The sequence below is a fragment of the Apaloderma vittatum genome, unplaced genomic scaffold (genome assembly GCF_000703405.1).
Source record: "Apaloderma vittatum isolate BGI_N311 unplaced genomic scaffold, ASM70340v1 scaffold2141, whole genome shotgun sequence".
Lineage (NCBI taxonomy): Eukaryota > Metazoa > Chordata > Aves > Trogoniformes > Trogonidae > Apaloderma > Apaloderma vittatum.
The window spans coordinates 16,483-28,472 of NW_009700612.1; the positions used below are offsets into that span (position 1 = coordinate 16,483).

At 36.5% G+C, this 11,990-nt stretch overlaps 1 protein-coding gene across 1 annotated transcript in view; it reads left to right on the top strand.

The window, feature by feature from the left end:
* KIF15 (kinesin family member 15) overlaps positions 1–10,753 on the top strand; it is a 26,191-nt gene extending 15,438 nt beyond the window's left edge. Inside the window, exons 21-34 of the mRNA XM_009878793.1 lie at positions 830–915; positions 1,352–1,427; positions 1,694–1,780; positions 2,556–2,660; positions 3,500–3,622; positions 5,112–5,258; positions 6,051–6,152; positions 6,447–6,611; positions 7,062–7,168; positions 7,794–7,866; positions 8,206–8,243; positions 9,589–9,754; positions 10,156–10,287; positions 10,673–10,753. Of these exons, the coding sequence (XP_009877095.1) occupies positions 830–915; positions 1,352–1,427; positions 1,694–1,780; positions 2,556–2,660; positions 3,500–3,622; positions 5,112–5,258; positions 6,051–6,152; positions 6,447–6,611; positions 7,062–7,168; positions 7,794–7,866; positions 8,206–8,243; positions 9,589–9,754; positions 10,156–10,287; positions 10,673–10,753 (1,488 nt within the window). The remainder of the gene's footprint in view (positions 1–829; positions 916–1,351; positions 1,428–1,693; positions 1,781–2,555; positions 2,661–3,499; positions 3,623–5,111; positions 5,259–6,050; positions 6,153–6,446; positions 6,612–7,061; positions 7,169–7,793; positions 7,867–8,205; positions 8,244–9,588; positions 9,755–10,155; positions 10,288–10,672) is intronic.
* Positions 10,754–11,990: the final 1,237 nt, after the last annotated feature.

The following is an 11,990-nucleotide window of genomic DNA, read 5'->3' on the forward strand; positions in this document are numbered from 1 at the left end:
TTTAAACTTAGTGCAAGATTTTTGCAACCGCAAGCTATGAGAAATATCCACCGTCATGAAGTAGTGGGGTTTTTGGCTGAAGAAATTGCTCTGAAAACATTGAGGGCGATGGGTTAATTAGTAAAAGAAGAAGAAACTACTTTGGAAAAGAGTCCTGCCATCAAAATGCTGATGACCTTTCATCTCGGTGCTAGCTAAGACTAGTGTACTTATTCTGTCTTTGCAAAGCAGTTTCTTAAAGATTTTCTTTGTGAGTGTGATCCTGTTAAAATGATCTATGGCTTTTTGTGGTGGATCGCTGTCCTGCTCTCTAGTCGATGCTGTCCTTGAAGGTCTGTCAGGCTGCAGCAACTGCAAAACTGCAGCGAGGTTGCTCAAGGGCTTTTGTGGATGAGTTTGCCGGCTGCTCTGCAGTGTATGCTGTGCCTGCTCAGCAGGTTTTCCTTTTCAGTGTTTAAAGGGATACAAACAGACTGAAAATGAGTATTTTGAATTCCTCATGGTCTAGTATCTTGAACTTCTTGTTCGAATTTAAAAAATCCATCCAGTTGAAAATTCTAATCACTCCCTTTATAGCCTTGGAGGTTCAGGAGCATTATAGCTATATGAAATAATTATCCAAGGCAAGTGAATAAGAGTTTACTTTTGAACTTGTCTGGGACAAAGCTAAAAAACTCTCTGTTTCCGTTTAAGGTTTCCTGGTGGCTTTTTGGTTTTTGAGTTTTTTTCTTCAGTCTGAGGAGTTTGTTTAGATTTTTATTTTGGTTTAAATTATTCTAAAGGCATTATACTGTAACTTGTTATAATAACACATTTTTTGATATTCTAGAACCTTTTGAAACTTCTGAAAGCAGAAAAAGAACACAGTGAAAAACTAACATTGCAATTACAAGAAGACAAGGAAAACAATTCAAAGTAAGTTTTAATTAGTTGCAGAGTTTATCTTCATCTGACTTGATTTAGTTTTGTCCTACCATATGTTTTATATTCAGATGGGGATCCTGTTTGTAGAGGTGCTTTTCCCCAGCTGCATGGAGCTAATTATACAATGAGCTTTTTTATTTTATCCAGCTTAGAATAACACTTCGTTTTGTATTTTCAATTAACATGACAAATGTAATTTCATTACAACTATAGTTCTTCGTGTCAAAGATAACTTTTCACTGCTGAGAGCAGTGGATGACTAGTAACTCGACTATTAGTCTTTTGTATAGCATCGAGAAGCAATAATTAAAGAACTCTTAAAATAAAAAACTAAGCACAAGCAAGAATAAACTTAGATGAATTCATTCTTATTAAATCTCTCTTGTTCTGATTATATTTCTCACTAGAAATATGTTTTATTCACTAGGGAGCTCTTGAAAGTACTTGAAAAAGCCCGGGTGGAGAAACCATCCTCTGAAATGGCAGCACTGTGTGAGCAGCAGGTACAACCACAGAACTGAATGTTTAAATTGTGTGTTCATGTTTTTTTCCTTGTGTGTTAATAGCAATTTTATTGGTGAACTGACTGTTCTGTTGATTATGAGCAAACCAACGTGGAGTTCTGAAGTTTCAGATTGTTTTCTTAAGCTACTAGTTAACTTTTCTGGTAAACAACTTGGTTCCTTCTGTTTTTTTCATGGCTTTGTGTTTTATGAAACATACTTGCCAAGTAATTAAGTCTTTCCTTCACAATTATTATTTCTTCTAGGAAGCAAAACTGCAGAAGTTGGAACAGGAGCTGGCTGCTGCTGAGGAGACTATCATTTATTTGAAGACGACAAACTATACAGATAAGGTTTGGGCTTATGTCTGTTAATGATACCCAGTTTGGGGGGTAACGCTTCTGTAGGAGAGTTGAAAGCCCAGAGGCTTTCTGTGAGACTTAGTAATTCTCTGTTTCTAGGCAATCCTGGCTGTGTAGTTAGGTAAAATAAATCCTACCTTTTACTGGCAAGGCGATTGCACAATTTTTTGATTAATTTCCTGTTACTCCTTTACATGGGCTGCAAAGATGATCCAGGAGCTGGAGCACCTCTGCTCTGAGTACAGGCTGAGGGAGCTGGGATTGTTCAGCCTGGAGAAGACTCTGGGGGGACCTTATAACTGCCTTCCGATACTTGAAGGGAACCTACAGGAAGGCTGGAGAGGGACTTTTGTAAGAGTGTCTGATGATAGGACAAGGGGAAACAGGTTTAAAGTGAAGGAGAATAGGTTTAGATTGGATCTTAGGAAGAAATTCTTCAGTACGAAGGTGACAACACACTGGAATAGATTGCCCAGAGAGGCTATGGGTGCCCCCTCTCTGGAGATGTTCAAGGCCAGGTGGGATGAGGCCTTGAGCAACTTGGTCTAGTTAAGGGTGTCCCTGCCTATGGCAGGGAGGTTGGATTAGATGATCTCTAAGGTCCCTTCCAACCTAAGACATTCTGTGATTCTATGTGCAATTTGAGGGGTCATCTTCAAATTGAGATTTGGTGTTGACAAATTATACACCAAAGAAAGTCCAGTATAAAATTATATAAAATCTATAATAATGTATCAGGACTAACTTTTTTTTTCTTATGTTGCAGGAAGTTGTAGCTGACTTGATGAGACAGATCCAGGAGCTGAGGTCTTCAATTAATCATAAAACTGAGTCCATAGATGGGCTGACAAGAGAGCTCGAGGATATAAATGTATGTTCTGTCATTTTGAAGGGCATAGTATAGTTTTTTTCTGAAATGGAAGGCAATGCCATGTCTTATCATGGGTCTCGCACGGCATTACTTGCTGTAGCATTTTAGAAGGAACCTTCTTTGTTTTGACATGTTGAAGTCTTCTGAACATTTTATGCCTAAGGCTGTCTTGAAAACTGAACTCTTTCCATGTGGTGGGTAAAGAGCAGTATCTCTACAGGGACCTATTCACATCCTGTAAACTACGCTCAGCTGACAGTCACAGTTAGATTTTCTCAGAAATTGGCAATTTAAGACCTCACCAGCTGAAGCTGAAGTGTAACTTTATTTTTATGTAGCTGATGATCCTTGTTTTCAGAGGTAACACATAGTAATGATAGCTAAAACTATTTGAATAACTGAATCAATATGATACATCTTTATTAAACCAGGTCTGGCTGGCATACTGATAGAGGGAACCCCAGAATGCTTTAGGGAATGTATATGTATGAACAATGAAAAGGTCCCACAGACAAAATGTTGATGAGATGGATTTCTACATATGAGTATCTGTGGATTTTTTTTTATTAATGATTTTAGTGGTTAATATGTATTGTGGTGGCTAAAGCATTTTCAATTAATAATCTTTTTTCATTGTTCTGCAAACTCATTTCTAATAACACTGTACAATTTGGCAAGTCTATCATTCTGATTTTAGCCATTGACACTGAGATTTTTAAATGTTTGTAGTTGTTGTTCTAAGAGTTGTGATATATGTTTATTTCTATTGTGCTTGCCAGCTTTCTTTAAGAACATATTTTCCTAAAATATTCTAAAATTTCATGTAATACTTTTTGCAGTGCAAGTATAGTCTTGTTCTGGCTGCAAAAGAAGAAAGCAAAGGAATCATAGAAGATCAGGAAAAAAAGCTTGAAGAACTGAGGGAAGCCTTGGAGAGAAGACAAATAGCCGATAACATTGAGGTAAAAGCATGAAAGTTGGTTTATTACGGTTGGTTGTTCAACAGACCAGTTGGATGCGGTTTTGCTTAAAATACTTGTGTAAAACTCAACATTATTTTAGTTCAAGCTGTAGCTAGTTAAGCTGGTCTTAAAGGAATTTTTCATGAGATACCTGACAAATTCTGTTAAATTATCACATTACATGACATAAATATTTTATAAGCTACTTCATAAAAACCTATGCTAAAAGCTTGATTTAATTTTGTTAAGGCCACTAAGGAGTCATCAGCTGAATTTAATGGCATCATTAGATGATGCAGCTGAGAAACTAAAATAGGAAGAAGAATATATTATGTTTAACATTCTCTCTTCCCCACTGCTACTGCATTCAGTAACATTTTTTCTTTACTCATAATTTTAACTAAAAGCTCCACCTGCTGGAAACAAATTTGGAACGCGTTGTTGATTCAGCTGTGTGTTTGCTTTTTAAAACTGTATCTTTCTCTTTTACCTCTGTCTTTCCTGGTACTGCTCTCACCATTATGAGCACGTCCATCAGTCAAAGGCACGAGCTTCTCCCTACAAGTAATTTCTACAAGATCATCTGTCATATTAGTTATGCTTCATCCAGCAGCACCAATAAAGTCTTCCACAGTAGCGTATGCATTTTTAAACAGTTCTCCCCTGTGTTTAATAAACAGACTATCTTCATTAATAATTTTACCCAACTTTGACATTCTGGAACCCAAAACTGAGTCGCCTGCCAAATGGATCGCTTTGGTTTATGTTTGTGGGGGTTTTTTAAACTGAAATAACCAGTTCTTCCTACAATGTTATACTTGAGTCTATCTGGATTCTGATAAAATCCTAGTATTTATCCTTCTTCGGTGTTGTCCATTTAGTTACTAATTCCCTTCACACCTTCTTGGCTGGACAAGAAGAAGTAATCTAAGGTGACATTTAAAATACTTTTTCTAGGTTAATGCACCTTGTGTAAGTATGATGCCCTTCCAGATAGGGTGGGAGTGTTGATCCTAGGATAAATCCAAAGGTATCTACAGAAAAGGCTGTACTCACTAAGTCAGCAAGGATTAAAATCTATACGTTCTTTCCTGGTTTCTTCTTTCAAGAATTGGATCTCCATTTTTAAGTACACGTTATACTTTAAAACAGTGGTCAATTTCAGATATCTCCCATGAGTGTCTAGCTGTTACTATGCTGCGAGAAGGTTCACATTTTTGTTCTGCAACCAAGACAAGGGCTAAGGAAAGCATGCTAAAATGAGGAAACTTACAGATGAATGCTTGCTGCAGTTTGTGATGAAAAAGGGGAGAGAAAAGGGAGGTGCTTGTAGCTGTTAGCAATCGTAGCAACAACGACAAAACATACTGAAACAACTGCTTATTAGTTAGTTATTAGTTTATTAGAGTAACAAAAAACCTGCTTATTAGAAGTTATTAGAGTAATAACTTCTAATTTCTTTCTTTACTCATCCAATGACTTAACACAGAGAGACCTTCTGTGTGAAGACTTGCATCATACCACGGATCAGCTGATGAGACTGACTGAGGCCTCTAAGAAACACGATTCCTTGCTTCAGAGTGCGCAGGAAGACATAGCAATGAAAGAAGCTCTAATCCTGGAACTCAGGGAACAGGTAAAACAAGGAAATTCTTCTGATCGTTAGCTCCTTGGAGGGAGCTGAGGTTAATTGTAGCTTCTGGAAAAGGTTTACATGTAATTTTAGAGCATCTTGTATGCAGTAGTCTTGGTGAAGAGTGATGCTCCTTCCCGTAATAGCAAAGTAGTAGCTCAAAAGTTCCTGAACAAAGGCTAGATAACTTCTAAATACTTTTGAAATGCTATCTAGTGATCACAAAAATGTTTAATCTGAAAGCAGAGTAAAATTATCAGTACCTGTAACAGCAACCTGAGGTTATAAGGATTACTTTTTCCTCTGCGTAACACTTAAACGATGTTGTTCAGCAGTGGAGATAGTTGGGGTTTTTTTCCGCTCTAAATTGTGCAGTCTGAGAGTGACTGGGAGCTTTTGCAGGCCAAACAGCAATGTTAAGCCTTTATCCCAAATGAGGCCTGGTCATTGCAAGTGCCACAGTGCTAAGTGATGTATTTGTGTTGGCAAGCCCTTTGAAAGGTGGATTGTGTTAGCAAAAACAAAAAAAAAATACCAACAAGAGCAAAATTCAGATAAAGTACAGAGTATATAGTGTGTATATGCTTACAAAAAAGGGCTTGTTACATGCAGCCATTGAATGATTAACAATTATGAGGTAAATACAGAAAACAGTTACAAAAGTGAAGGCTTAAGGTAATTTAAAATAACTTCTGGTGTACTCAGGCTTGCTCAAAATAGAGATCTGACTGTTGTTTTCTTTAATGTTTTGGGTGTATCGTCAGCTAATTTAATTCTAATTGGGATTTCTAATAGTTGGACAAGATGACAGAAGAATTGGAGAAGAGGAAGAAAGAATACGAACTGAAAATGAAGCAAATAGATTGCTTTGTAGACTCTTCAGTAACGTTTCCTCAGGTATGTTTGTTAGAGAAACTTTCACTGTCATGACTGTTAAATCTCATTGAAAAAGACAAACTTTACAGCATGGTGGCAGATTGCAACCAGAAAACACGATGTGTCCAGAATGGTGAAATCCCATTCACCCTGTTTGTAACTTATATGTACAATTGATGATTTTTCTGCCAGGAGTTTATTAACATATGTCTCCAATTTAGTATTAAAACATGTAAACAATACATTGGGGAAACAGTTCTTTACTAATAGCTTGTGGATTCTGTGTTTTGTTGTGTTTTTTTCTTAATTTGCCAGTGTCCAAAAACTCCCCCTAATTTTGATATGAATTTGGTAAAGCTCTTGGAAACTCATGAGCAAGAGATAGCTGATCGGAGGGCGTCTGCCATAAATCTGGAGCACCTTGTACATGAACTGAATGAAGAACGAAGAGCTAAAAATGATGAAATTCTAAGGCTGAAGGTAGTACAAGTTAATCTCTGCAGGCAATTTGTGAGGTTAAAATAAGACAGAACATAGAGTTCAGATTTTTAATGAGCACTGCTTAGTTGTCTGTCTGTTAAAGCAGGAAGGCAGTTCTTGGTCTTCTTTTTACCTGGACTGATAGTAAGTGGTGACAACTTGCTTGAGATGTCCATATATCTCATTTTCCCAAGGACTGAGTTGTTTTGTGTTCATGAGTATCAAGCGGTAACATCATTTTTCCAAATGAAACCGTTCTGACTTATTCTAAATCAAGTTTCTAATGAAACTGTAAATGGCAGGGTGATGCAGATCTCTGCCAGCGAATTGTGCTGTTTTCTGAGAACTGATCTTGTCTGCTATTTTACTCAAAAACATGTTTATCTGGAAATGAAAATACGAATTGCAATTTGGACTTCAAATAAAATGTTTTGAATTTGACTTCCTTAGGAACAATTAAATGATTTGGAGAACTTGCGTCTGGAAATGCAGATACTAGTGGAGAACAACAGGAATTTACAGAGCCTTGTAGAAACTCAGAAACTAAGCAAGAGCAGGTAAAATCAAACAAGGAAAACCTATCTTAACTTGAAGCAACTAAGTAAGATAAATTTACGGTTTTTATTTGAAATACAATCACAAGTGTTGTTTGTATCATTAGAGATTGACTTGGCCTCTTCTATGAAAATGGTTTACCAGCTTGTAAACTTTATTGCTTTTAAATCATAAATTCTGAAATACAACAAAGTTTTATAGTGGAAACAGAATAATGACATGCATAGCCGTTTCTGTGTGTTATATGTTGTCACTTCACATGTGCAGTTAACTTGGCAAGACTACTTGAGCATTGATCTTATAGGAAAGAGTTGCTTTCTGAGGTCTATATGCCCACAAACATCATGAATTAATAAAACATTTACCTCAATATACAGTTGCATAGTTATTATAATTTGGTTTTCATTAAAAACATTCGTTTCTCTATACTCTAACAGAGGAAAATAGGTTGGGTTTGGAACCTAAAAGTTTAATCCCTTCCAGAGTTCTTTCATCGTGTTCAGGATTCTGAGTACAAATGTGTGTCAAGCCAGCTACACGCATTTACTGGTTTAATCTGCACAAGATGTTTTTACAACTGGTTTCCCCTGCTTGTGAAAAACTTTCCTTATTCTTGGATTTTCCTAGTGATCAGAAACATCCTGATGTTCAGTACCTCAAAGAGAAAGAGGAGGAGATTGCTGAGGAACGACTTGCCAAGGTATCTTATGTCAGTTGCTGTTTCTCACATCAGTCATTTCCCTGCTGGGAAGCATTAAAATCTTTTCTATTTCACGGCAGTGAAGCAAGTGTTGATCTCTAGTGGATTCCAACAGACCCAGCCTGATGCTTCTCTCCTAACGTTTCAATCTTGGCCTAACACCAATGAGCTGGGTGTCATTGCACCACAAGCAAAATTAGATTCACCTCCCTAAATGTGACTCATCTCCACTAAGCTGGAAAGTGAAGGCTGTGTCACTTGCTGATAAATATATATATGTTTATATGTCTAAATATATATATAAATATATATATAACTACCTTTTTTGAACTTTTACAGAATAAAGCAATGGAGGACATGCTGAAAATTAAAGCAGAGTAAGTTTAAATATTATTCTTTGTGTTGGAGACTAATATTAAAACTCATTAATTCGAAGAAGCATATATTTAAACTATGGAGGTCCAAGATCTGAAACTATAAAAGATAAAATTGGGGAATGATGTTCACACTCCTGCAAGACAAGTTCAGTTCTTACTCCTTCTCATCAGTAGGTGGTAGTAGAACCTATTACTATCTTTTCTAAAAAGGTAGCATTTTATCAGGACAATACCCTGAAAGAGGTGGAACCATAGTAAAGCTTGTGTTGGAAGATACATTTTGAATTGTTAAACATGATCTGGTTTGAATTTTTCTATCCAGTGAATTCCAAGCAAATTCCTTTTCAAATTAAGTTGAAATACTGTTAATTTATTTATTAGTCTCAGAAATATAATGTAAAACTTAATCTAATTATTTGCCTTTTTATGCTATTTGTTTAAAATTTTGTGCTTCAACTTGATTAATGAAAATTTTTTATTACTAGGGGATTCCTAGATTATGCTTGCATTATTATGCAGGTGGTCCTCAAAATTCAAGTGCCTTGGATGGGTAATAGTCAAGAAATAAAATACTGGACTAGTAGATAAAAATCAATTTGAAAACACTATTCCTGCTATCTCTCTGTAATCTGTATTGTTTCAGGATTTGTAGTGGCTGAATCTCCTAATCTTTGAGTTATTTACATTTAATGAATGCTTTCTGTATAAGTAACTTCTTTTAAGGATAAAGATAGTTTTTACACAAATGAGTCACTTCAAAAGTAATTTATATTAAGTTTTCCAGAAACTCTAGTCTTGATTAGGTGTTATTTTGCTATTTGATGCATTGATTTTTTCGTACTTGTCTGGTCTCTGAAACACACTTTATCTAACAGTGCTGCAATGTCTCATCCAAACAAATGATGCACAAAGAGGAGAAGGATTCTTTTGTTGTCAAGAAATGCCTTGACAAATGCAGGAAATTGATACTGTTTTCATATAGTAGGTCTTAAACACTAAAGTTCAAATAATCCGTAGACAGACTGACTTAATTCTAAGTGGTTTTGTAGGCAAAGGTTCTATTTTCTTTCATGAATGGGGTTGTGTGACCTGCACTGGAAAGTGCATGCTTCCCGAAAAGAGCAGCACCTCCAAAGCACCGCCTAGTTAAGAGAAAGTATCAAATACGAGCTGTGAAGCAGCAAGAAATTGTTCCTTCTCTCAGCACTGAGTTCTAGGAAAAATAGATTGTCTCAGAGGGATGCTTTGAAGGGAGTGCGCCTCCAGGTCCAAAGCTGACTTAGTAATTTAGTTGTACAGTATTTATTTTGGGGTTTAATATTTCACGGTTCTTTTATATTGGCAGATTAGAAGATACCAAAAATACTCTCAGAATCAGAGAGAGTATTTGTCTTGAAATGACTCTGGAGATGGAACGAACAAGAGCTTTGGAGCTGAAAGCATTTCACGAAAAAGAAGAAATTAGATCAAAACTGGAGGAAACGTATGAAGAGAGGGACAGAATTGGAAAGGTTATATATGTATAGTTTTTTGGTTGAGTTTACAGTAGACTCTTGTTCAGCCAAGGTGGAGCTGTTGCTAATTGGACAACAGTCTGAATTAGCCACCAAAGATGCCTCTGAAAACGTTTTGTCTTGCAGTTTAGTTGTATTTGTAATGTTTCCTGCGCTTGTGCAACTCTGGGTACAGAATTCTCTGTTGCAACTCATTCTACAACTGGTGCACTTTTTTGCCCTTTAGAGGGATCAAATGTAGCACCTAAGGAGGCAAGCGGCACATAGGTATGTCCCGAATGAGCCAACTCTTGCATCATAGGTTACAAGCTAATGTTAGTATGTTAAGAAGCTATTTCTTCTGAAAAGAGAAGGAGGAGTTACAATTAAGAAGTACACAATGTATTTATTAATTACAGGAAATGGACTTGCTGAGGAAGCAAGTTGACTCTCTTGCTGAGGAGAATGGGAAATTACTTGGTCATCAAAACCTAAACCAGAAGATTCAGTATCTTGTGAAACTGAAGAAAGATTATGCTAAACTTACTGAGGTAAGCTGCACAGTAGAATCCTGGTATCGTAGAATGGTTTGGGTCAGAAGGGACCTTAAAGACCATGTCATTTGCCAACTCCCTGCCATGGGCAGGGACACCTCCCACCAGACCAGGTCACTCAAAGCCCTGTCCAACCTGGCCTCGGACACTGGCAGGGATGAGACATTGCTCTTGTTTGGAGAGTAAAGATAGATCTCTCTGGTTCTACACAGTTGGGAGGTTATGGCTGGTCTGTCTCCTCAGGAGCCCCAAACAAGAATCACCCCATTTTATTTCCTCAAGTACATAGTGTGTAAAACATTTGAACAGGTGTAGATAGCACTTGTTTCATATTCCTAAGTGTAAGCTCCTTAATACACCCGTGCTTTTTTTTGGTTTACAGGAGACTGAAAAACTGCGAGTTGAAAATGCTTTTCTGAAGGAGTCAAAAAGATGTGACATATGTAGACATGATCAGCTATAATGACACAGAAAGCTGCAGAGCCATGGTTTTTAAAGTGTATGGAAAAAGCAAAGAAGCCAGTTGTCATACTTGACTTTTGCTGTGGTGCTGGAACAATCCAGTATTTTAGTTCCTGGATTTTTTGTTGGCATTAACTTTTATTGAAGAATTTTATTCCAACGATGTGGGCAGCTTTCAATGACATACTAACACCTTCCTATAATTTTTTTTCAAAAACTGATTTTGTATAGGTACGGGAAGCTACTTCCTTGAAACGTTTGTACCTTGCCAAGGAAAACCTTTCTCACTGGGAACATACCTGGATTTTTGTTTCCTTTTGTGCTTTTATTCAGGTTCCTACCTCTTCTGAAATGTTCCATCAGAGCCAGATTTTCAAAAGCACAGTTTTTATACTTTTTTTTTTAGCTAAAAATAAGATTTTTTTTATTGAAAATAAAAAATAATTTTCATATTGAAGCTTGTTTAATAAAGCATGAATGTGAATTTTAGTAATAGAGTTGTAAATAGTACTATAAATATCTTTTGGCTTTGTATTCTTTCTCTATTTGAAATTAAAATGCATTTTAAAACTTTTCCACAGGATAAATTTACAGCAAACTTCTGTATTAGCACTGTAGTAAATTCTAAGTATATTGCAATCATTTTCTTATCAAATGAAAGTTAGAAATGTTAAGAAACAGGATCTGAAAATGTGGGACGCTTTAGGAATGCAGTGTAAGTTCATTGAATTGCACTTATGATTTATTGCAAATAACTGAAGCCTTTTTTTAGTGGAATAAAACACATTGATTTTATATATCAGTATCAAACAGTTGTGTGATTAGCTTTTTTCTTCCTGCTTCCTTTCAACTATCAGTAATGCTATCATTGTATTTTTTGTCTACTTCGTACTTTTGCCCCCAGGTGATGGGGCAAAAGGGAATGGGAATAAAGATGTGCGTTAAGGGCAGGATACACCTAGTGAGTTTCTTCAGTATTTGGCTGAGGGGAAGAAGAATGTCCCCTGGTTTTTCTATGAAACTTAAAATTGCCTAATCCTGAAGATTTGTTTCTACTTCAAGTACAGAAGTAAAAAGCTACCTTAGGCCGGAGAGGTTTTTTGGTTTTTTTTTTTCTGTAGACTTTCAGCTGAGGAGGTTTATTTTCTGTAGACCTTAAACTGGGGAGCGTTGTGGGGTTTTTTTCTGTGAACTTTAAACTGAGGAGGTTGTTTTGTTTATTTTTGTAGACCTTCAGC